Source organism: Perognathus longimembris, chromosome 5, assembly GCF_023159225.1.
Source record: "Perognathus longimembris pacificus isolate PPM17 chromosome 5, ASM2315922v1, whole genome shotgun sequence".
NCBI classification, from domain to species: Eukaryota; Metazoa; Chordata; class Mammalia; order Rodentia; family Heteromyidae; genus Perognathus; species Perognathus longimembris.
In genome coordinates this window covers 46,631,524-46,658,135 of record NC_063165.1, presented here as the reverse complement: position 1 = coordinate 46,658,135, position 26,612 = coordinate 46,631,524, and the positions used below count along the sequence as shown (strand labels likewise).

The window sequence follows — 26,612 nt, the reverse complement described above, 5'->3', positions numbered from 1 at the left end:
TAGCGTCCTGCCTCCTCTCCTCCTCCTCCTTCTCCTCCATCACAATATTCACATTGCAAGCATCCTCTGAGGAGCCACCTTCTCTTCCTCTTTCTGTTATTATCTGACCAGTGTATTTCACTTCACTGAATCTAACAGTTAAAAAACAAACAATATTTTAAAAAAAGCAACATGAATGACAGCTCTCAGCAACCTCAGCTGATATATAGCTAAAATGGATATTGCTTGTTGGAAGTCTAATTGCTTTCCTTCCTTTAGGCCTTGGTGTGGGAGTGTTTGGAGCAGTGACTGCCCTCCGGTGGTGAGCCAGAATCATCACGGAATGGAATGAAGGGTTGCTCAGATGCCCACTCTTGATCCCACGGTGCAGCTGGCATCAGGGTAGCAGATGAAGGATGTCTGATGTTGGAGGGAGTCTGATGAAGGAGCCTAATGACCGAACCCTTCGCTTCTGCCTGAACTCATTGTTTATCCTGGGTTCTGAGCCAGAAGCCAGCTCTACCATGAGGGCTCTGAAGAAAAGATCAGAGTTGCTGCTGTGTTTCAGTCAAAGGTCTGCCTCCAGACCAGTGGATAGCCAAGACTGTGAGTAAATGTGCACTGAACAGGTTATGTGGGGACATGGAGTCTGAAATAAGCTGCTCTGAATTTTGCGACAGTTTTCCTGGCCAGGAACTGGATAGGAGACCCATCCATGATCTCTGCAGGACAACAGTTGTAAGTGACTAGCCACGGAGAAGATCTGGTGGTGGTGGTGGTGGTGGTGGTGGTGGTGGTGGTGGTGGTAGTAATGGAGAGGGAGGAAGAACTTCCCATGCAGGACAAATACTTCCAACTTTGTGCTATCCATAGGTGGTCCTTCATTCCTAACAGCTACTCTTCATTCTGTCCTCAGACCTCTTCCCAGCCCAGCAGTCCAAGCATCTCCTTATCTCCTGCCCTCCTGGGCATCGTGTGGACTTTTCTCAGCTGTGGATTGCTTCTGATACTCTTCTTTTTTGCCTTCACAATTCGCTGCAGGAGAAACCGGTAAGCCCCATCCCAGATTCTCATCTCCTGTAGCAGAACCAAAAAACCCAGAGTGCTAGCATCACCGGGCACCATAGGTGTCTTGCTGGTGTCAGCAAAAGCTGGCTCCCATTGTGGTCTGGTGTCACGTGCAAAAGGCCCCCTGAAGCACACTGGACTTGTAGTGGAATTCCCTCTAGAAGAGTCTCAGCTCAGTACTGAGCTAATAACTACATGGGCACCCATGGAAACCAATGAGAATCTTAATCCATATAGGAGAATAGACGGGGTATTTGTGTTAAAAACAGAGACTATGGCCAGGCACTGGTGGCTCACTCCTGTAATCCTGGCTACTCAGGAGGCTGAGATCTGAGGATCACGGTTCAAAGCCAGCCCTGGCAGAAAAGTCCCTGTGAGACTTTTACCTCCAATTAACCACTCAACGAACAGAAGTGGCGCTATGGCTCAAGTGGTAGATAGAGCACTAGGCTTGAGTACTAAGGCCCCAGGGACAGTTTCCAAGTTCAAACCCCACAACACAACTGACAAAAAGAAAAGAATGAAAGCAGCGACTACAAAGAAAATGTTCAAACCAGCATCAGAGTTTAAGGTCAGAACAGTCTAGACAGTCTTAAGCAGATTAAACAGTGCAGTGTTGTTAATTTCTAGTGACTCACACCTGTAATCCTACCTACTTGGGAGGCTGAGATTGGGAGAATCATGGTGTGAGGCCAGCCTGGGCATGTATGTGAGACTCTTTCTCGACCGATAGCTGGGCACCAAGATACATACCTGTCTCTCTTGCTAAGTGGGAGGCTGAGATCAGGAAGCTTACTATTCTAGACTACCTTAGGCAGAAAAGTTCAGAAGAGGCCATCTCAACAGAAGTAGTTGAAAGTAGTGGTGTGTGATTTTCCTCCCAGCCATGGTGGGAAGTGAAAAACTAGCTGCCTGCAGTTCAGGCATATGCTGGATAAGGCAACAAGATTGTATCTCAAAATAAGCAGTACCAAAAGAGGGCTGGAAGCATTGCTCAGCAGTAGGTCACCTGCCTAGCAAGTATGAGACCCTGGATTCAAACCCTAGTACTGTAAAAGCAAAGCAAAACAAACAAACAAACAAACAAAAAACCCTGAAGCTTCACTGCCTGATGAATTCTTCTGCTACATGGTTCTGGTGGGCTTGGAAGTCACCCGCACATCCAAGTCTAAACCTGTGTCTTTCAGGCGTGGCCCATGGTACAAAATGGCAGTGTGTTTTTGTTGTTGTTGTTAAGAGACTTGCAGAATCTTGCTTTTGCTGCCATCTTCCCCTTCCTTCAGGTCCCATTCCATCCCATCTTTTGTATTCAGCCATGTACGTAGTCCTTTCTCTCCCAGGCCCCTGGCTGATATCTGGCTGGAGCCCACTGTCAGAATTCAGCCATTCCCCCAGAGGCCAGCTCATGAAGCCACAGTCAGCAAGCAAGTGGCTGTGCTCTATTGCCTGTGGATATGATGAGAATAGGCCGGTTGTCTTCATCTCAATGCCACTTCAGGCATTGAGGACAGGGAGCTGTTAGACAAGATGGCCTGTTTGTGTGAGTAGATCAACCTTAGCATGGCTGTGACATGCAACACTAGACCTAGGACATTCTCAAGGTGGCCCTGGCTGCATTTCATTCTGTTCCTCAAACACACTGGCTCCTCCTCATGGTCAGGCCCTTGGGCTGTTGCCTGCTTACTGTTCTTCCACCTGACAGTTTCCTGCATCTTCCCATGACTGCTTCTTTCTCTTCTACATCTTTTTATTTTAATTTTATTGTCAAGGTGATGTACGGAAGGATTATAATTATATACGTAAGGTAATGAGCACATTTCTTGTCATACGTGTTACCTCCTCCCTCATTTTTCTCCCACCTTCCCTACCCCCTCTCCTACCACATCCATTGCCCTGTTTAATTCTCTTTATAGTGAGTTACTACCTCATTTATTCAATTATTTGTTTCTGTCAGTATCCTCCAGCACAATATGCAGTCTTTGACCCCAGGGAACCCAGTCTGGTGTGTCAGGCTCACTACTGTGCCTCTTGCACTCAGAAAATACTCTGGAGCATCATAGCTTCTCAGTAAATATTTGTTGGGTGATCCTGGGAGGGAAAATACTCAAATCCCAATGGTGGCTCCTGCCAACAATACTAGGAAAAGCATGCACGTCATGTGAGAGAAGCAACATGTACTGCGTTTCCACATTGCTGTAGCACAAGCTAATTCCTGGTTGACCAATAAGAAAAGGAAGTTGTTTTACATGACATCCTCTCCCTGTTGCAGCCCCATAGTGGCAAGCAATCCAGGCAAGCTTTTTCCAGCCAGACAGGAAGTTGTAAGCTACTACTCTAGCTATGTCTTCTCTAGTGCAAGCAGTGGCAGGATTAGCAGCCCTGGGAACCATGCTGGCCCTCTCCATGAAGCTGTAGGAGCAGATGAAGAAGCAGAGGAGATAGCTGTCTTATGTTTAAAGACTTTAACTGATTGTAGAGGAAATATCCAGAGAGTAATATGTATGTGTTGCGTGCACATGTACGTGCACACACTCACAGGTACTGGAGGCTTGATCTTAAGGACGTTCTTAGCTTTTTCACTCAAAGCTGGCACTCTGCCACTTGAGCCACACATTTCTGGCTTTGGGTTAATTGGAAATAAGAGTCTCATAGACTTTCCTGCCCGAGCTAGCATTAAACTGTACTCCTCAGATCTCAGTCACTTGAGTAACTAGAATTACAGGTATGAGCCACTGGTATCCAGTCTAGAGGGTATTTTTAATTTTGATGACAACTACTATCTACCAGAGATGAATTGTCAGGGACCATATCTTGATATTTAAGGCCACGGAAATCAGCTGTGATCATGGGAATAAGCGGTAGTGGTGCCAATATTTTAATAGGGATAACAATTATTATATCAATACTCACTACAAACATAAATAAGATCTAAGTCTTAGTGCCCATTGTATCTTTCTTCTAACCCATTACTTTTATATACAGTTTTGCATGGCTTACTAAGCATTTATAAATCACATTAAGACAAAAAACAGGGGCTGGGGATATGGCCTAGTGGTAGAGTGCTTGCCTCGTATACATGAAGCCCTGGGTTTGATTCCTCAGCACCACATGTATAGAAAATGGCCAGAAGTGGTGCTGTGGCTCAAGTGGCAGAGTACTAGCCTCAAGCAAAAAGAAGCCTGGGACAGTGCTCAAGCCCTGAGTTCAAGCCCCACGACTGGCAAAAAAAAAAAAAAAACAGGGGCTGGGGATAAGGCCTAGTGGCAAGACAGCTTGCCTCCCATACATGAAGCTCTAGGTTCAATTTCCCAGCACCACGTATACAGAAAACGGCCAGAAGGGGCGCTGTGGCTCAAGTGGCAGAGTGCTAGCCTTGAGCAAAAAGAAGCCAGGGACAGTGCTCAGGCCCTGAGTCCAAGGCCCAGGACTGGCAAAAAAAAAAAAAAAAAAAAAAAAAAGACAAAAAACACTTGTAAACAGCATGAAAGTATTAATATCTATCTATATTTCTTTCATTCTAATAAAGATTTTTCTGCCTGTCTTGTTTGCAGTGAGAGCGTGACTTGGCATAAAAAGTAAACTGCTAGGAGGCACCATGAATAAAAATACATTTTACAGTTAAGTAGCTTACAAGGTCAACCAGGAAATATGAAATAACCCATTTCAAAGGGGCTTTATTGAACAATGAAAGTTGTTCAAAGGAACAGCATCACAATCAGATACCTCATTTCATGTCAGTTCTGTGGTCTCTAAAATTTGTATGAGAGAAAAGAGAGAGAGAGAAAGAAAGAAGGAGGCATGGAGGGAAGATGGAAAGAAAAGGGAAGAGAAAGAACACCCACCTGTGCATGCCAGAAGAAAATTATTTTAATAAATAAAAATAATGCAAGCCAGGTGCTGGTGGCTCATGCCTGTAATCTTAGCTATTAGATCTGAGAATCGAGGTTCAAAGCCAGTCCAGGCAGGAAAGTCCATGAGACTCTTATCTCCAAAAACCACAAGAAAACCAGAAGTGGCACTGTGGCTCTAAGCCTTGAGCAAAAGTTCAGAGACAGCACGCGGGCCTCAAGTTCAAGCCCCATGACTGATAAAATAATAATTATTATTATTATAAATAAAGTAACAATATTTAAGTTCAGATGCATATACTGTGTTGTTGATAACTCTTATTAAAAATTTAGGCTATAACAGAAAAATCACCAAAGACAGGAAACTTGAGCAACACTTTTGACCAGCTTCACCTAATTGGCACCCAACAATAGCAGACTATACATCCTATTCAAATACACATGGGACATTTAGCAAGACAGATCAAAGTCTCATTGAATTAAAAGAAAGATTGGACTCTTTATAGCATGGGGAACAAGAGAAATGTTTCTCCTTTTTTTTCTCCCCTATTTCTCTCTATTCTGTTATACTAAAATAAATTCTTGCTAAAATTGAAAAAAAAAGAAAGGAATTCAAGTCATTTGAAGTATGTCCTTTGCACACAGTGGAATTAAATTAGAAACCAGTAACAGAAGTATCTCTGGAAAATCCTAAAATATTCAGAAGCTAAAGAGAAAACTTAATATAACCCATGACAAAACCAAAAAGGAAATTAGAAAGTGTTTTGGACTGGATAAAAATGAAAATGCAATGTAGCAAGATTTGTTGGATGCTTTTACATTCTTTTTTTTTTTTTTTTTTTTTTTGGCCAGTCCTGGGCCTTGGACTCAGGGCCTGAGCACTGTCCCTGGCTTCTTTTTGCTCAAGGCTAGCACTCTGCCACTTGAGCCACAGCGCCACTTCTGGCCATTTTCTGTATATGTGGTGCTGGGGAATTGAACCCAGGGCCTCATGTATATGAGGCAGGCACTCTTGCCACTAGGCCATATCCCCAGTCCCTTACATTCTTTTAGTAGGGGGGAAATTTAGAGCATAAATGTCCATATTAGGAAATTAAAAAATGTCCCAAATTAATGACTTCATATTCCACCATACAAAAAGAGAGGGGGGAGAGTAATTGGTCCTAAAGTAAGAGAAGAAAGAGAATTATAAGCATCAGCAGAAATTAATAAAATGGAAACCAAACAAAGAAACAATAGAAAAAAAATCAGTGAAGCCCAAAACTCTTTATGAAGCCTAATAACACTTACCAACCTCTAATCAAATAGATCAGAAAGAAGTAAAGAGAAGATGCAGTTACCCACAAAAATGGGAGAAATGAAGCAACTATGGTGTCCATAGGTATTAAAAGGATAATAGGTCATTTTATGAACAACTATGTAAGCAGCCTCCAAAATGGTCTCCAATGATTTCCATCTCCAGACTTATGTGAAATCTTGAGTTTAGGCTGAACTTACTGACTCGCCTATTAATACGATGTCATTTCTGATATGAAGTTACAAAACCACATGGCTTCCATCTTGGACCCCTCTCATTCCTCCTCTTGCCCTCTCTGTACTGCCATGTTGACTCTGCCCAGTGGAGGAGCCCACCTGACAAGGAATGGATGTTTGTACACCTGCAGCCTGCTCTGTTTGCTTCTCTGCTTCTAGAAACTTCAATATACTGCAAGAGTCAGGGCTTTCAAGCAGGCTATTGTCTCCTTCTCAGAATCTCTCAGACCCTCTAGGTTCACAAATTGTTCATGACTAGAAAAGTACTCAGGCTATCTAGGCATTTGAGAGAAGGGGTAGGCTCTTATGTTCTTTCTTCTTTCCAATTCTGAAAGCCTCATGTTATCACCTGAGTGAGATGTATCAATCAGTGTGAATAGTAAACATTTGCAGAGCTGAATGCCTATGTGCTCAAGATCCTGTGCAAAAATGTGATTTAAGGATTTCTGAAAGTTTTAAATGCATGTCCTGGGTAGAAAAACATAAGCAAGTAAAAAAATGTGCTTTCCATTTTTAATAAATAACTTTATAAAAATGAATGGCTTTCTGCAGGGATAAGAGCTATGCTCCTTTTGTATTGATTGTTCCAGGCCCATCCTCTTTGTGGTTTGATTGAGCAAAAAGCAAGGTGACTGCAGAGAAAGGAGAGCAGGACTAATCTTTTAGGGGGCAGGAGATAGATTGCAGACCACTGTGCATGACCAGAGTTTCTGGGATCTTCTGTTTTGTTTTTTTTTCCCCCCCCAGTCCTGGACCTTGGAGTCAGGGCCTGAGCACTACACTGTCCCTGGCTTCTTTTTGCTCAAGGTCAGCACTCTACCACTTGAGCAACAGCGCCACTTCTGGCCATTTTCTATATATGTGGTGCTAGGGAATTGAACCCAGGACTTCATGTATAGGAGGCAAGCACTCTTGCCACTAGGCCATATTCCCAGTCCCTGGGACCATCTTTATAATCTCTGATTTGATGGTTAGTGACCAAAAGGGAAGAAGGGAAATCAGTTAGTCCTAGAATAAATACCAGCCATCTAGTCCAGTTGGAAGATGGTGTTGCAGTATCACAGGCTGGATGGGGCAGACAGGCCAGAAGCAGACTCTGTAAGGCCTTTCCCTTCATTCAAAGAAGAGCAAAAGTGCTATCAGTCATTGGTTCCGGGGGATCATAGAGCTAAGAACAGGTGGTAGATCATGAGGCTGGAAACCATTGACATGCAGGAATGGGGAAAGGAAAGAGATATAAAGCAAAAAGTGAGGTGAGAAGATCCAGCATTCTTGGGTATTGGCAATGGGTCAATCGGCAGAAATGGTAAGGAATAATGAACAGGAGTAGTTTCAACTCAGGGCTCTGGCTCTATTGTCCATTTGCAGACAGACCTACAAGAATATTAGCCTTTGATGAAGTGGTCACACACTCATTTGTGTTCCTATTGTTACAGATAGGTGCAACTAGCTGGGGGAGGGGCACTCTTGTAATCCCAGAACTTTGGAGTGAGGCAGGAGGGTCAAGAATTGAAGACCAAGTCAGGTAATCAGTTAGTTACTTAGGAGGCTGAGGACTGAAGTTTGGAGCCAGCTCAGGCAGACAAATTCACAGACTCCTATCTCCTATTAACCAATAAAAAAAAGTTGAAAGTAGTAGTGTCAGCTGTAAATAAAAAGCTAAGTGAGGGAAGGGGTGACATTGTCCAAAAAGAAATGTACTCTTTACCTGACTTAGGTAACTGTAACCACTCTGTATATCACTTTTACAATAACAATAAAAATTGTCTTAAAAAGCCAAGTAAGAATGAAAGGCTCTAAGTTCAAGCCTTTGTGCCAGCAAAAGAAAAAGGAAAGGAAAGGAAAGAAGGATGAAAGAAAGGAAGGGAGAGGGGAAAGAAGGAAGAAAGAAAGGGAGAAAGGCAAGAAGGAAGGAAGGAAGGAAGGAAGGACGGTAGTTCTTTATAATTGTAGCTACTTGGGAAGCTAAGATTGGGTGGATTGAAGTTTAAGAGCAATTCTGGGCAGAAAAGTTTACAAGACCCCCTTCCCAATGGAGAGAGCTGAATGTGGTGGCTCATGTCGGTTATCCTAGCTATTTCCAGAAGCCTAATGTAAGCAAATAGCGCCCAGGTACATGCCTGAGTACAAAATGAAACTTTATCTCAACAAACCCAGCAGAGTCAGGGCTAGAGGTGGGGTTCAGCATTGAGAGTGCCTGCTTATCAGCAGGCTATATAATGAGACCTTGCCTGAAAAAATAAAAAAAGACTATAAAACTCACAGGGTTTTGCCTTTGGCAATGTTTCCTTTACATCTTGTGAGGACCAAAGACAATATTCTTTGTAATTTATTTATTAATTAAACAAAAATTTTTTGACAAGGTGTTGTGCAAAAAGGGTACAGTTACATAGTAGGGCAGTGTGTACATTTCTTGTGATATCTTACACCCTGTTTTTCTTTCCCTTCCCTAGGTCAGGTAGACATATATACAATACACAATGTACCAAGAACATATACAGTAGCCACGTGGCCTACGCCAAAGAAAATTCACCTAGGGCTTTAAATGTAATGTCAATATTAGACAATATGTCAACAGTAGTCTTACATGAACGTACATACATAGCTTTTGAGCTATTGTATTCCACTGAGAGGTCAATTTTGACCTTTATATATTGAGTAGTTGTTTGGTTTTAGTTACATAGTGTTGGGTCGCTGACCCAATCCTGTGGGAAATACCATTTGACAAGCAGTTTTTGGTTTCACAGACCTGGTCTCTACTGTCTCTCCGTCACCCCATCTTAATAGTCATATATCTGGGAGATCATGCCCCTTTGCTTTCTGTGTTCTAGGCTTGTCTCACTCAACATTATTTGTTAAAGTTCTGACCATTTCCCTGCGAATAACAATATTTCACCATTCCTAATCACTATGTAGTATTCCATTGTGTATAGGTACCATATTTTTTGGATCCATTCATCTGTGGAGGGGCATCTGGGTTGTTTCCATATTTTGGCTATTGTGAATTGTGCCGCGATAAACATGGAAATGCAAATGTCTTTTTGCATTTGCATCTTGGGACCTGCTGTTCAGGATAGATGCCTAGGAGTGGTATGGCTGGGTCATAGGGTAGGTCTATATTAAGCTTTTTGAGAAACCTCCATACTGTTCTCCAAAGTGGTTGTACTAATTTGCACTCCCACCAACAATGGAGAAGGGTTCCTCTTTCCCTGCACCCCCTCCAGCATTTGTTGTTGCCTGAGTTCAGAGTATAGGCCATTCTAACTGGAGTGAGGTGGTATCTCAGGGTTGTTTTTATTTGTATTTCCTTTACTACCAGGGATGTTGAACATTTCCTCATATGTTTCTTTTCCATTTTTATCTCTTCTCTTGTGAAGTCTCTCTTTAGCTCCTTTGCCCATTTCCTAATTGGTTTACTGGGCTTCGAGGGGCTTAGTTTTTTGAGTTCTCTGTAGATGACAGATATTAGGCCTTTGTCTGTTGCTGTGCTGGTAAAGATCCTTTCCCATATGGTTGGCTGTCTTTCTATTTTGATGGCTATGTCCTTAGCTGTGCAGAAACTTTTTAATTTGTAGTAGTCCCATTTGTCGAGTCTCTCCCCTATTTGTTGTGCCCCTGGGACTATATTCAGGAAGTTCCTTCCTGTGCCTATAAGTTCTAGCATCTTTCCTACTCTGTCCTTCAGTAGTTTCAAGGATTCAGGTCTGATTGTTGAGGTCCTTGATCCATTTTGAGTTGATCTTGGTGCATGGTGATAGGCTTGGGTCTACTTTGAGTTTTCTGCATATGGCTGCCCAGTTCTCCCAGCACCAGTAGTTGAAGAAGCTATGTTTATTCCCTTGTATGCAAAGACAATATTTAAAGCTTGTTATTTTTTAAATATATTTAAATGGGAAATGTACAATGTCCCTTCCCTGAGATCTTGTTGGTTTTTTTTACTTTTGTTATAGTAACATAGAAGTTTTCTTTGTGATAATTCATTGCAATATGTTTACAATTTGTGTATTTAAAAATGCCCTTTCCTAGCCTATTATTGATTATTTACTCCTTCAACTTGGGGTTGAATCTAAGGCAAACACTCTGCCACTTGAACTGTGCCTCCAGCCCTTTTGGTTTTATTTCATTTTGGTGATATGGTTTTGCCTCTGCCTCTCAAGGAACAGAGATACAGGCATGTGTCATCATGCTGAATGAAAGCTGCCAAGGATCTAGTCATTGTATCAGTCACAAACAGGAAGTGCACTAGTGAACAGAAGGACAAAGAATCTACTTCCCACTCTACCTCATTGTGAATGCTGTACACAGAATTTATTTCCCCCCAAATTCCTACATCTAAACTCTTACCCCCAAGAAGGAGATTGTTTTGGGAGGTTAACTGAGATAAGTGTGGTTCAAGGATTTTATAGGGCTGACATCCTTAGAGTAAAAGAGGTCAAGCAGAAGTCTCTGTGAGAATGATCAGAGAAGGGGCCTGTGAACACAGCCAGAGGACAGCTGTGCACAGGCCAGAAAGCGATCCTTCACCAGAAACCAACCCTGACCCAATCTAGATCTTGACCTTGGACTTCTAGTTTCCTGTGATATTTTGTTATGGCTACTCAAGCCAGCTAATACCCCCAGATATTTACACAAGTTCAACAGCTTTGCCATAATAGTGTTTCTTTCTTTGGTCAGATTACTCCATCAAGATTTGTTCTTAAAGTTCCTGTTCTTTTTGTTGTCATAAATGTAGCCAAGCATCCAAAATCCAGTCAATTTGGATGCTAACAAGGTTAGACAGTAATCTGACATTCATCATGCCTGACTAGACATCTTCCCACCTCACCCTACTGAGAAGCTAGCTGGCTTTTGTCTTTTGCTTTTGATCAGACAGTAAGCTTTTATTTTTCCAGGCATTTTGGATTTTGCCATTGTCAATGATGCATGATGAGTGTGTGTGTGTGTGTGTGTGTGTGTGTGTGTGTGTGTGTGTGTTGTGGGGGTGGGGTTGATCACCATGCTAATCTATGCACAGTGACCTTTGTTTCTATCTGACTGAGCAGATGTAGGAATTAATCATTGTCACTCCTGGATCGTGTGGCTGCCGCTGTCCCCCACTGCCTTTCTGCCCCTGATAGATTTATTGGTCTGTTTTGTTTGCTAGAAAACCTGTCTTAGCACAAAAGAGCTGGCAAATTAGAGGAGCTTATTTATAATAGTTTTCTAGGAAAACGGATTTTCTTTCTATAAATCTATACCTCCGTACTCTGAATTTTTTTAAGAAAGAGGAGAGAAAAAAGAAGAAAGAAAAGAAACGGGTGGAGCTGTTTCTGTAACATCTAAATGATGACTTCCTATCCTTAGAATTTTTTCATCAGCGTCACAACCATTCAGCCCAGGACTATAGAGAACCAATTGTCTTCTGCCTTCTACATCCTTCTTTTGCATCTGGGGGCTTCCCTGTTAACTCTCTCCATGAACAGCTTAGCCCATCCCCAGCACCAGAGCATCCACTGGCTCTGAGCACTAGAGAATTGGTAATCTGGGTTTGTTAAATGCTAAATCCACCTTATGGCAGGCTCCACTACAACCTTCAAACCATAACTACTCCTTTGTGGGCCCTCCTGTGTAGTTACCCCTACAGCCTCAGCAAATCAGCCATGGTGATATTGACAGCAGCCTAGATGGACATCAATTCAGCCACAGCCCCTTTGGATGTTGAGAATCAGCCCAGAAATCCCTTGTTTCCTGAGTCTGGTCTTTGTCTGTTTTCATTCTCCAGACTTCAATCCCTCCATGATTAGTGAGCACTGTCCCAAGGGAGAAGTAAAGGGGAGTGGCCAGTGCCTGTTCCAAGCCTGTTCATTCCATTTCAGTGGTGAGTTGACTGCCCTGAATGTTGCAGGTGTAGACATCAATTACAGCTTGGGCCTGTATAGCCCCTCCCCTTCCTGACTGAGAATTTTCTGCCTGGAAGCCTGTGAGAGGCATTCACTGGCTGCTCTTTTGTTCCCTCTGTATTTCTCTTCCTCAAAATGTTTCCTGACCAATTTTGTTATTGTTTGTTTTTGCTGGTACTGGGGCTTGGCTTTTTTTTTTTTTTCTGCTCAAGTCTGGATCTCTACCATTTGAACCACATTGATTGGGGACACAAATCTCACAGACTTTCCTGCCTGGGCTAGCTTTGAACTGGAATCCTTAGATCTCAACCTCCTGGATAGCTAGGATTACAGATATAAATCACCAGCACCCAGCTTCTTCTGAATTTTCATTTATTTATTTATTTACTTTTATTTTTTTTTTTATTTTTTTTTTTTTGGCCAGTCCTGGGCCTTGGACTCAGGGCCTGAGCACTGTCCCTGGCTTCTTCCCGCTCAAGGCTAGCACTCTGCCACTTGAGCCACAGCGCCGCTTCTGGCCGTTTTCTGTATATGTGGTGCTGGGGAATCGAACCTAGGGCCTCGTGTATCTGAGGCAGGCACTCTTGCCACTAGGCTATATCCCCAGCCCCTACTTTTATTTTATTTTTGCCAGTCCTTGGGCTTGAGCTCAGGGCCTGGGCACTGTCCCTGAGCTTCTTTTGTTCAAGGCTAGCATTCTACCACTTGAGTCACAGTGCCATGTTCGGCTTTTTCTGTTTATGTGGTACTAAGGAATTGAACCCAGGGCTTTATGCATACTAGGCAAGCACTGTACCACTAAGCCACACATTCCCAGACACTTCTTCTGACTTTTTGAAGGAGCAGTATTTGTGATCCTCATTCACCGCAACCTGTTCTTACTTTCAAGGTTCTGTGTCTAGCTTATGGCCTGATAGAGATTCCTGATTTCAAACTCTTCCAGTCTAGATGCTTGGGTTACCACTGGTGCCTCAATTCTGACTATTTTCCTGTCTCTGTCTATGAGGAGGTGGGTTAGTCATCTGCATGTCAGCCTTTATGGGTAGCTCCATTACCTATTAATCTAGCAACTGATTTTGGCCTGGAAAATGTATTGAGGAACTATTTCCTTAAGCTTTTATTCTATTGCTTACATCATCACTTAAGAGGGTAATGATCATCCTTCAAGTATTGTTGAATTTCATTCTGCCATACTCAAGGGCTATTTGTGACTTCATAGACCACTGTCATACTTCACTGGCATCCTTTTTTCCAGGCTACAGAATGGTTTGTCTTCATTGGATAGGAACCCTGTCATGGTAGTTTTGTTTTCTTTTTTTCTTTGTCTGTTGTGGGGCTTGAATTCGGGGCCTGGGCACTGTCCCTGAGCTCTTCAGCTCAAGGCTAGCACTCTACCACTTGAGCCACAGCACCACTTTTGGTTTTCTGGTGGTTAATTGGAGATAAGAGTCTCATGGACTTTCCTGCCTGGGCTGGCTTTGAACTGTGATCTTCAGATCTCAACCTCCTGAGTAGTTAGAATTACAGGCATGAGCCACTGGCACCGGACTTATTTTTGTTTTCTCTAGACTGTTTTCCTCATATTCTAAAAGTGACCTAGTGCCAAATGTTTCATTGTGACACATTGAAAGCCTAGGCTGTTGTTTCTTTTAATAAGAGGGAGGCAGGGGCTGGGAATATGGCCTAGTGGCAAGGTGCTTGCCTTGTATACATAAAGCCCTGGGTTCGATTCCTCAGCACCACATATACAGAAAAAACCAGAAGTGGCATTGTGGCTCAAGTGATAGAGTGCTAGCCTTGAGCAAAAAAAAAAAAAAAAAAAGCCAGGAATAGTGCTGAGGCCCTGAGTTCAAGCCCCAGGACTGGCAAAAAAAAAAAAAAAAAAAAAAAGGTAGGTAGCCTAGTTTTGTAGGAGACAGACAAAAAAAAAAAAAAAAAGAAAGAAAGAAATGTTATTAGCAAAGGGGTTTGTTCTCAAATATCCCTGAAGAACCATGTCTCAGACAAAGGAAAAATATAGCTTCTCCTTGTCTTGAAATATTATTCATATGCCATCAAACGCATCTTTGAAAAGTTTGCAGATCCATGGGTTTTAGTATAATAACAGGGTTGAACAGACATCATTAGTAATTGTAAGGTTTGAAAATCACTACTTCAGAACATCTTCAACACCTCAAAAAGAATCCCTGTCCTTTTTCTCCCTCTTTCTAGATCCTGGCACCCTTCTGTCCTATGGATTTGCCTATGCTGGACATCTTACAGTCATGAAACAATACAAAATGAGTCTCTTTGTGTCTGGCTTCTTTCATTTAGCATAATCTTAGCATACTTACTAGACATACCTGTGTATGACATTAAGCAGGACTTGGTTCATTACTGTGGCTGAATGATATCCCATTGTATAGATACCATACATTTTGTTTATCCATTTGTCAGTTAAAGGGTATTTGATTTCTACTTTTTATTACAAATAATGTGCTGCTCTGGACATGCTTATACAGGTTTTTAATTCTTTTTTTTTGCTCATTCTGGGGCTTGAACTCTGGACCTAGGCACTGTCCTTGGGCTCTTTTTGTCAAGGCTAGCATTCTACCACTTAAGCCACAGCACTACCTCCTGCTTTTTTTGTGATTGATTGGAAATAAGCATCACAAAGACTAGCTTACCTGGGTTGGCTTTGAACCTTGATCACCTGGCTCAGGTCTCAGGCTCCTGAGTGGCTAGGATTACATGCATGAGCTACTGGCACCTGCCCATATACAGATTTTTAGTGAACATGTATTTCATCTTGAATATAAAAGGAATTCTGGAATCATATAGTAACTGTGTAAGTTCAAAGCTGTTTATCCAAGTAGCTGCTTCATGTAATAGTCTCCTGCCACCAACTATGTAGGAGAAGTCCAAGGTTTCTTTATTATCACCAACATTTGCCATTACCTTTTTTTTTTGTCAGTCCTGGGGCTTGAACTCAGGATCTGGGCACTGTCCCTGAGCTTCTTTCACTCAAGGTTTGTACTCTACTGTGTGAGCCACAGAGCCATTTCTGGCTTTTTCTGGTTATGTGATACTGAAGACTCAAACCCAGGGCTTCATGCACTCTAGGCAAGCACTCTAACACTAAGCCACATTCCAAGCCCCCATTATCTTGATTCCAGCTAACCTTTGGGGTATACGATGGTATCTGGTTGCAGTTTTTATTTACATTTCTTTGATTACCAATGATGTTGAGTCTTCTTTGGAGAAATATCTATTCAATCTTTTGGGGAAAAAATTTAAAAATAGATTTTTCTTTGGAATACAGTTAAATCGGTGGTTTTCAAACTTGTATTAGAATCTCCTAGGTAGCTTTTTTTTTTTTTTTGGCCAGTCCTGGGCCTTGGACTCAGGGCCTGAGCACTGTCACTGGCTTCCTTTTGCTCAAGGCTAGCACTCTGCCACTTGAGCCACAGCTCCACTTCTGGCCGTTTTCTGTATATGTGGTGCTGGGGAATCAAACCCAGGGCCTCATGTATATGAGGCAAGCTCTCTTGCTACTAGGCCATATCCCCAGCCCCATCCTAGGTAGCTTTTTAAAACAAACAAACAGAAACAAAACTATCCGGGTGGTTGTGATGTCTGAGAACTGTTGCTATGAACTAGACAGCCAAGCCAATGATGGGAATGTGGAAATGCTAGCAATTTGAAAACTTAGAAATTATTCCAGGCATTTAAAAGTGTGAGACTTGACCCACATCTGAGCCATCAAATAGCTTTCAGATCAAGGGGCAAAGAGGTTAATCATTAAATAAGGACTTTTGATGGAATAAATTTCTTGTAACAGGAAATTTCAAATCACCTACAGCTAGAGAAAATGACCTAGTTTTGGTGCATGTCAATAACTAGTGCTTGGTTTTATGAGATAACCATGAGTGGGGATTAAAATAAATGTTAGTAGTGTAACACATGAAATCTATAAGCTCAGAAAACATATTCCAATTATTTAATGTTCATGAGGGAAAGTGTAAAAAATAGAAAGAGTATTAACTGGGCATAAATTTAAAGGTAGGTTTTGGAAAGCCTCAGGAAAATTGGAAACTCTTTTAAGAAACTTTATTGGCCACATAGGGAAGGACTGAGACTTTGTAAAAATCCAAGTACACACACACACACACACACAATGCCAGTGACAGTCATTGTTGTTGAAGGAAAATGGACTCTTTTTAACAAATGTGAAAGGCTATTGAGAGGAGAACATGGGGCTCACAGAGGGGCTCAAGCTAGGTTCAAAGTAGGAAAAAAATCAAAAGCTTTGAGAAGCACTTTTGACTACAATCCAAAAACCATAAAGGGATTATTTAATATCTATTAGAAGAAGAAGACTAGTGATATCTTTTGCTAATAGTGTATGCCCAGGTACAAAAATACAACAGACTAAAGTAATTACTTGCCTTTGAGTTTATATAAGAGTTTATAAACTCTCATATTGTCTCCTCTGAATGGATCAACTAGACCTGATGAAATAGTTTTCTGGGTTTTGAATAGTTCAATTTGGAGGATGTAAATACAGATCAACTAAGCAAAACCATCGCTGTTCCTCTGGAGACTCTTTAGAAGGCTTCCAAAAGAAATTCTCTTTGTCAGGCCTCTCCCTGAAGCTCTGGGCTTAGTGTCTCCTCTTATCACCACCAAATCTCTTTAACCAAGTGACTATCTTGAGGTACCTCCACTATTCATTTCCAATGCTTTCTTCAACCCATTCCTCTGAAGGTCACTAATCTGACTGTTTTCCAGAGTCAGCAAATTGACAGCTGTCTTCTTAGACTTCATCCTTTTAAGCCTGTTTGAGCCAGGCTTATATATGGGATCTGAATTTCCTTATATACAAAATATTGTCACATGTTGAAGTTTATACCTTACTTTTTGCACATACTTCCCTATATGGAGCCAATAAAACCTTGATTAATGTAACCTTGGGATCTGAAGCTGGCAGAAGGCTACGAGTCTCCTGGTACTTCAGATCTTAATTCCACTGTCTGGTATCCCTTAATGCCTTGCTCCCATCACAGTGAGTTAAGGGGCACATGATGTGTTGCAACAACTTCTTTGGATATATACTGATCAATGAAATGGCTGGGTTGTATACAGTTCTATTTTAAATTGTGTGTGTATGTGTGTGTGTGTGTGTGTGTGTGTGTGTGTACAGTTCAGTTTCCAGATCCTGAACATCAAGATAGTTATATTAATTTATATATACTTATTTATAAATTTCATAGAAACACACACAAATGCATATATGAAGATTGTATATGTATATACTATGTATATATATATACATATGTATATATAGGTAAGGTCAAATAGATACTGTAGTTCACATAATAATGTTGCACCAGTGTCAATTTTCTAGTTTTGATCATGGATTATGATTGTGTAAGGTATTATTAGGGAAGCTAGGCAAGGGCAGAAACTCTCTGTACTCTTTTTGCAAGTTCTTGTGTCTTAATTTCAAATGAAAAGCTTTCTGAGAAAAAGCATAGGGATTTCTGGTGAAAGTTAAGTTAGCCAGTACTACTTGACACAATGTTCCACCACCTTGTGGGGTGGGAAAGGGAGAGGGAAGGTAGGTAGTGATTCCTGTCTTGGACATCATTTAGTAGCACATGGCCCAGTCCTGTTAACCCCTCTCCAATCCCAGTTAAATCTTCCATTGCAGAAGCATCATGCTTCAGGAATGAAAGAGGGATTATTTTTCCATGAGCCTGGTTAGGAAAATGAAGCAAAAGAGTTGAAAGCTCCACACAACATTATTCACTGGTTATGTGTGTGGACAGTGTGGATTAAATGACAGAAAAACTCAGGTTTTGCAGTAAAATCCCACCTGAGATCATAGCTCCTTCTCTTACTTGTCTTGTGGCTTGATGGTGCCATTGATCTTTGCTGAATCGCCTGTTTCCTATTTAAAGAGAGCAGCAATGATTCCATTTATCTCAGCATACAATGAAACTTGCACCAAACAGTCTGTGTCCAGCACATGTTAAATATATAATCCATGTCAGCTATTGTTCTAATATTATCCATCCTACTTACCATTATTCTAAGAAGTACAGAAAATGCACTCGGATGATTCTGACTTTAATGTCAATTGTGGGGCTGGGATGTAGCTCAGTGGCAAAGCGCTTGCCTAGCAAGTGCAACGTCCTGGGTTCGTTCTCCAGTACTAAAAAAGAAAAGACAAAAAAAAATACAGTTAAAAAAATGTCAATTGTGATAGTTTAAAGGTACTTCAAGATCCTTTAGTATCTCAAAGTCATAAAATCAATACTTAAATCCTGTATGTGCAAATACAATGTGACTTAAAATTAATAGTTGCTGCTTTTTTGTGTATGGGCTGGTACAGGGGCTTGACATCAGGACCTGATCACTGTCCCTTAGTTTATTTTCACCCAAAGCTGATGCTCTACCACTTGAGCCACAGCTCCACTTCCAGCTTTTTGCTAGTTATATGGAGCTAAGAGTCTCATAGAGTTTTTCTGCCTGGGCTGGTATGATCCTCAGATCTCACCTTCCTGAGTATCTAGGATTATGGATGTAAGCTGCCAGAACTCAGCAGTTGCTACTTTCTATCCTGTGTTTCGTGTGCTTTGTGCTTTAAGAGTAATATCTCTTAGGAGAAAATACTGCTTTCTCCATTTTCAGATGAAAATTCTTCAGCATAGTTAAACAACTCACCCAACATACGTAACCACTAAATCTAGTTGGTCTGATTTCAAAGCTCACATTGTTTCCACTACGCCTCAGTATATGCACCTATGAAAGATGCTCTCATACACATAATCAATTGTTGTTCTTTTCACATCAGATTCCAGGACAGTGGCTCATGCCTGTAATCCTACCTGAAGATCTCAGTTCAAAGCCAGCCCAGGCAGACAAAATATTGGAGACACTCTTATCTACAATTAACCAGCAAAAACTTAGAAGTAGAGGTATGACTCAAATGGTAGAGCATGAGCCTTGGGCAATAAGGCTGAGGAAAAATATCTAGTACCAGTACAAAAAAATTCAATCTGAGTTGCAGCCAGTGAACACACAGGAGCAAAATGAGAAGTCTGCCAAGGTCAGAAGTCTGAGCCAGCAGCAGGACCCTGAAGGAGCAGGCAAACCCCACAGAAGGTAAGAAGGCAATATAGGCTCCATGTACCCTAGATACTCAAGCCTTCCCCTCTGTCTCCTCTTTTTTTTTTTTTTTTTTTGCCAGTCCTGGGCCTTGAACTCAGGGCCTGGGCACTGCCCCTAAGCTACTTTTGCTCAAGCTAATGCCCTACCACTTGAGCCACAGCACCACTTCCAGCTTTTTCTGTGTATGTGGTACCGAGGACTCAAACCCAGGGCTTCATGCATGCTAGACAAGCACTCTACCACTAAGCCACATTCCCACACCCCTTCTGTCTCCTCTTAATGGACACTGCCAGTCATTGGGGCAGGCCTAGTTGCGGAGGCAGATGAAAAGTCTTGGCTCAGCAACTCCACTATAGCAGGTTAGGGTAAGGCTAGGAAGAACTCTGGAACAGGTTCACCAATCAGTGAGATGGCTACAGGACCCCAGGTCTCTGGGACTACTGGGGAAGGTGAAAGGACACTGGAGGAAGCCAGAGTCAGAACATGTGGATTAGCAGTCCAGAGCCGTCCATCGCTCACACGTGTTCCTTTATCTTAAAATGAGGGCACCTGGGCAGATCCTGGTTTTCAAGCTATGCTTGTCAGGATCCTAGGATTACAAGCCTGCCCCAGACAGCAAATGGGAATCGAGCAGGCCATGCCTTTACAGCATTCTTCTGTCTCCTCTAAGTCCTAACCCTGTGGCCCTGCTGAATCTAATAATTAAAGTTAGTTTAACAAACTGAGCGCAGGTGGTTCAAAAACTAAGATTTAAAACCAGTTAAGTCACTACTTTTCAGAGCCTCTCAGAAGGAGCTGATGAGAGACAAAACTGAGCCACACCTAGTCCCAGAATAATGGATCCCTGGATTCTGGCCCAGTGGGAAACAATCCCAACAGTCTATTTGTTCCAAATTCCTCTCAGGTTTTAAGATATACCAAGGCCCATCCTTTTCCTGCCCCTAAAGAGAGGCAAAGATGGAAATGAAACTTCCCCAGTACGGGAAGTGAGACTTTCCTGCCCCAGAGAAATGGGCTGTGGGCCTCACCTTGGAACCAATAGTGAAAATTCTGCTCCAGCAGCAGACTCCTGTGATTGGACGCTTCCTGTAACCAATCATACTTGTACTTTCTGCCCTACTTCAAAGCAGGGCATTTGCTCTGCCATTTTTGGAAATGTTACATATCTCCTGCCAGGAATTGCTCAAGGCCTTTTCCTGCAAGATGGGAAATAATTAAGTCGCCTCATAAATTAGCACCCACGCCAGATTGTAACCCTTGAGCCTGGGGTTCTAGAAGAAAAGAGGAATTCTTTTTTCTGCATGTGGTTCTACTGCTGGTTCTCTGTCTCCCTGATTTGAAAGTACATAGAAATATATTGCACATAAGATGAGATGTAAAAACAATACATTTGGAAACTCATGTTTTTTAGTCAATGTGGAATTGGGTCACAATACTAAGTAGGGCCATGCAAGTGCCTTTTCCAGTAAATCTGAAGATTTGCCTTTCTCCCTCTCAGCAGCTTCTCTTGAATTTACCAGTATGTCTTTGCACTACAGTCACTAAACTTGAGCCATTCTCATGAGGTCGTAGGCATTTGGACTTGTACCTAAATTTCCAAATTTCAGCCTTTAAAACTTCAAGGAACCAAGAGAGGCACAGGCAGCTCACACTTTAATCCTAGATACTCAGGAGGCTGAGATTCAAAGATCAAGGTTCAAACCCAGCCCAGGCAGGAAAGTCTGTGAGACCCTTATCTCCAATTAATCACTAAAAGGCCAAGAAGTGGAGATGTTACTCAAATGGTAGAGTGCTGGCCTTGAGCAAAAGAGCTTAGGACAGCACCTGGGTCCTGAGTTCAAGCCCCCATACTAGCACACACATACATGGACACAGACACACACACACGCACACACACACACACACACACACACACACACACACACACCCCTCAAGGAAGGCTGGATATGTGGCTTAGTGGTAGAGTGTTTGACTAGCGCGCATGAAGCCCTGGGCTTGATTCCTCAGCACCATATCTATTAAAAAAAAACTAGAAGTGGCGCTGTGGCTCAAGTGGCTGAGTGCTAGCCTTGTGCAAAAAGAAGCCAGTGCTCAGGCCCTGAGTTTAAGCCCCAGGACTGGCAAAAAACAAAACAAAACAAAACAAAACACAACAACTTCAAGGAACCAGATAGGTGGTACATGCCTATAATCTCAGTGTTCAGGAGGCAGATACAGAGGGATCTTGAGTTCAAGACTAATCAAGGCTACATACATAGCAAGACCCTGGCCCAAAACAGAACAAAACTAAACAAAACAATAACAAAAACAAAAAGGGTTTGCAGTAATATATTGTTTGTGTGTGCCAGTATTAGGACTTGAACTCAGCACTCAGGCTCTCAGCTGGTGCTCTACCTCTTGAACCATACCCCCAGGCAAGAATGGTTAGTTGGAAGAGACTTGAGAACTTTTCTGCCTTGGCCTGCTTTGGATTTCAATCGTCCAGATCTTAGTCTCTTTAGTAGCTAGAATTAGAGATGTGAGCCACTGTTGTGCAGCTTAAGGATGCATTTTTAAATCAATCCTTTGTTTTTGTTTCAGAATTCATGACTTCTGAAATATGCACACTGTGAATCTAAATGTATATTCACATTTTGTTGAATGTCCTAGGAGATACTGAGAAAAGAACTTAATATTACATTTCTATTTTATTCTATTTTAAAATGAAAAGAATAAGAAAATTGTTTTTGCAGTACAAAAGTTAAAAACCAAGGATGTGGTGAGGAGACACGCATCCCTTTTCCCTTCCTACGTCCTTCACCTTTGGGGATTGTTCAAATTACACAGAATGCTCATTCATAACACTGCACGTCATAAAGCACAGGAATGAAGAGAAACTTGGGGGTCAGGATATTTCACAAGTTTTCTTTTGTACTTAAAATAGCTACATATTTTATTTGGATGGTTGATTGCTTGAATGGGTTGTAAATTTGGTCTCATCTCTGATAACCGGGCCAGCCTGTTGTCCCTGGCTAAGGAAGAAAGGCAAAAATGGATGTGACTGGTTTATTAATAAGTTTGCAGTAAGGGGAAAGAACCTGCCTCTGGAATGATTTGAGAAGGGAGGAGCTGGAAGGGTGCTTAGATGTCATCAGGTCTGAGCACAGGTAACCATTTTTCTGTCCTGTGGCCTTTGCTCTTCTAGGTTCTTCCAGCTTGAGCAGCTGTAAGTCTGAGCTGACAGAATTGTGGGTTGAGGAGCACATCCTCTACATGTTAACACAAAGCTAGACAAGTACTTAGGACTACAGGAAAACAGACTTAGTGCTGAGTGTTTTAGCTTATGGAAAACATCATTTACTGACTTCAAGATTTTTTTTTAAGAAGTTATGCTTCCTAGCCCAGCTGCAAGCAGTAAATCAGTCCAAAATCAGCAAGTTTTTCTGAAGCCAGGGAGCACAGTGCATGTGGTTAACATCTGATGCTGATGTCAGCTGAGAGTTGGAAATCTGTGTGATCACGAAGATGAGGTCTCATCCATCAATTGCTGGACAAGAGCTGTTGTCGTATCTCTGGACCTGTCACATGATGGTCCTTGACAAATGATGTAAAAGACATATTGGACAAAAGCATCTCCTTGGAGAATTGTCTAGCAAGGATTCAGCCAATGGAAAAAGAATCTTTCCTGTGGCCTGATCTCATTGGAGACAATTGAGCATCTATTTACATGTGATATGTGAATGCATACTCTGGATATTGCACTTTCTAAGAAGTAGAGACTGGGAGTGTGAAGAGCTTCAGGGACACCATGTTGGGATCTTACTTATTTTTAGATTACTTTTAGCACCATGCTGAGAAGGAAGCCAAATGCTCACTCAGACAACCAGAAAGATTTGTCAGTGAGGGCTTGGGATGTGTGGATTTGCCAGGTGGGAAAGTCAGAGTCCTAATGTATCTCTGAAGTGTGTGTGTGTGTGTGTGTGTGTGTGTGTGTGTATGTGTGTGTGTGTGTGTGTGTGTGTTCAATAATGTCAGGGAGTTCTCCTCGGCCTTTCTAGGAATGAACCCAGGGTTCCCTCCCCAAATGACTACCATAGCCCAGAATGTGCCCCACTTGTCTTAGCACATTGGCATTGAGCCAATTCAGGATCCCCCTTTCCTTGGAGTTCCAGAGATCACTGTCACTTTAGAGCCATTGACTCACCTGTCTAGTCCCCATTCTTTCGCCTAACAGAGAAGAGCTTTGCCAGGAAAAGGTGAGATGAAGGAAGCAAAGGAAAATAAGGAACAGATGGGCTTTTCATATCATTGAGTTCACTCATTTATTCAAAGTATGGTTATGGAATACTCAGGGCCTGGACTCTGTCCATTAGCTTTTTTTGCACAAGTCTGGGTGCTATACCACTTGAACCACAGTTCCACTTCTGATTTTTTTTGCCTGTTGGTTGTGGATAAGAGTTTCATGGACTTTTCTTCCTGGTCTGGCTTCAAACTGAGATCCTCAGATCTCAGTCTCCTGAGTAGGTAGGATTATAGGTGTGAGCCATCAGCGCTGAGCTTGTTTATTCCTGAAAGAAGTGTTCAGCCAACTAGCCAGAGATTTGAAACTGGATGGAAAGAAAGGAAGACATAGACTGTGAAGATGCAAAAAGAAACAAGGAGGGGCTGGGAATATGGCCTAGTGGTAAAGTGCTTGCCTCGTATTCATGAAGCCCTGGGTTCGATTCCTCAGCACCACATGTATAGAAAAAGCCAGAAGTGGAGCTGTGGCTCAAGTGGCAGAGCACTAGCCTTGAGCTAAAAGGAGCCAGGGACAGTACTAAGGCCCTGAGTTCAAGCCTCAGGACTGGCAAAAACAAAACAAAACAAAAAGAGCCAGGGAACTGGAGGTCATAGGCTACCAATGAGCAAGTGTGGTTCAGCAAGCCTATGAGAGGGATCCATACTTCGTTCTTTGTTTAGCAAGTGCCTTCTGTGTCCACCTATGGGTCTAGTACCAGGAGTTCATTATGACCCACCGTAATTGGGAAAAGACAATGAACGACAGCAATAGTAACAATGATGTAAATTTTATTTTATGCAGAAGGTAACAAGTACTATGGCCAGAAGAGGAGGGAGAGAATAGAGGAAGATAAGAAAGACTTAGAATGCTGGAGAAGGGACATTGTTGTTGGGTGTTTTTTTCTTTCAACTTTTTTGTTTGTTTTGTTTGTTTGTTTGTTTGTCCTGGGGCTTGAACTCAGGGTCTGAGCACTGTCCCTGGCTTCTTTTTGCTCAAGGCTAGCACTCTGCCACTTGAACCACAGCGCCACTTTTGGCTTTTTCTATGTATGTGGTGCTGAGGAATCGAACCCAGGGCTTCATGTATGCGAGGCAAGCACTCTTGCCACTAGGCCATATTCCCAGCCCCCTTCATTTTTTTTTGCCATTGTGATAAATATTATTTGATATGATCAGAGTCACAGAGGCATTGCTTCTGAAGGGGCACAATTTGAAAAGAGGATGCCATTGTTGCCTTGATTGATAAGGTCACAAGTGAACTAGATGTAAAGGGAGAAAGGGAATGAGCCATACAGGTAGGTGATCTGAAATATCCAGGCAGAAAGAATACCACTTCAGACTGGGTGGGGGGGGGGGGGAGAGAGAGAGAGAGAGAGAGAGAGAGAGAGAGAGAGAGAGAGAGAGAGAGAGAGAGAGAGAGAGAGAGAGAGAGACCCCTTTTGTTCCCATGAGGAGCAGAGGGCCTTTGAGGCTGAGGGGAACTGTCCAAAGCGATGTGGGAGGTGAGAGAGAGGGAAAATGGGGACCAAGTAAGAAGGCTTGAAAACCCTGAAAGAAGCTGGCTTTTCCTTTGAAAAATGGAAAGCATTTGGATTTTGAGTGGAGAAGTGATGATATGATTTATGTGTGATGAGCCACTTAGGCTGCAGTGTTGGAAAGAGACTTTAGAGAAGTTCCACAGGTTAGCAGTATACTGCAAGTGAGACTTTGATCAGGAGGTGACAGCAGAGGTGGGGGCAAGTAATTGGGTTCTGGACATAGTTCAAGGATAGAGCTGAGATTTCAGGATAGACTAAATGTGGGAAGTGAGTGAGAATTAACAGTGACTCTAAGGTTTGTTTGTCCTGGGGCTTGAACTCAGGGTCTAGACACTATCTCTTAGCTTTTTCTCTCAAGACTAGTGCTCTACCACTTAAACCACAGCTCCACTTCCAGTTTTTTGGTGGTTAATTGGAGAAAAATAATTTCCTGCCTCGACTGGCTTTGAACTAATATCCTCAGATCTCAGCCTCCTGATTGCCCAACTGACTTCAGGATTTTTGGTTCAAGCAAATAGAAAGAGTTCCTGTGCTCTGAGTAAGGGAATACTGTGAGAGAAACAGGTTAGAGGAGAAGACAAGGAATTTTTTTGTGCTAATCCTGGGACTTGAACTCAGTGTCTGGGCACTATTCTTAGATTCTCTCAAGGCTGGTGCCTTTGGATGGATTTCAGTTTTAAAAAGAAAGAGAGAAAGGAGGGCTGGGAATAAAGCCTAGTGGTAGAGTGCTTGCCTAGCATGCATGAAGCCCTGGGTTCAATTCCTCAGCACCACATGTATAGAAAAGGCCAGAAGTAGCACTGTGGCTCAAGTAGTAGAGTGCTAGCCTTGAGCAAAGAGGAGTCAGGGACAGTACTCAGGCCCTGAGTCCAAGTCCCAGGACTGACAAAAAAAAAATAAATATATAAATAGTTAGAGGTCACACTACTATTAGTTTGAGGTGTGCAAAATTTGAATTAAGTTCACATTGATTCACATATGAAAAACAAGCAAACCAGAAAAATACATCAGATTTATGGGCATACCTTAGATAACATTCTAGAACTCTGTAGTTTTGTATGAAAAAGATTTATTATCCCATTGTGGCACAGATGAGAAACAGTGGCTTGAAAGGAAATTCAGGAAGTGCTCATTATTTATATCCTATTTTACTAAGGAACTTTTTGGAAAGACATTCATACTGGGTTTCAAAGCTCAATGGCACCATTTACATCAGTGCATGAAGCACTTCAGAATGTATGCCCTGTGACATCTTAGAAAAGGTGTCTAGTAGTTACAGCTTATGAAAATAATACCTTCTCCCCCAGTCTTGGGCCACATTTCAGACTCAATAACTCCAAATACATCTCCAA

General features: G+C 42.2%; 1 protein-coding gene across 2 annotated transcripts in view; it reads left to right on the top strand.

Annotated features, from left to right (window-relative positions):
• Positions 1-294: 294 nt before the first annotated feature.
• Gpr156 (G protein-coupled receptor 156) overlaps positions 295-26,612 on the top strand; it is a 54,521-nt gene continuing 28,203 nt past the window's right edge. For both annotated transcript variants that reach the window (XM_048345990.1, XM_048345989.1), the window contains exons 1-2: positions 295-717; positions 896-1,029. In XM_048345990.1, coding sequence (XP_048201947.1) covers positions 622-717; positions 896-1,029 — 230 coding nt within the window. In that variant the 5' untranslated portion in view covers positions 295-621. The remainder of the gene's footprint in view (positions 718-895; positions 1,030-26,612) is intronic.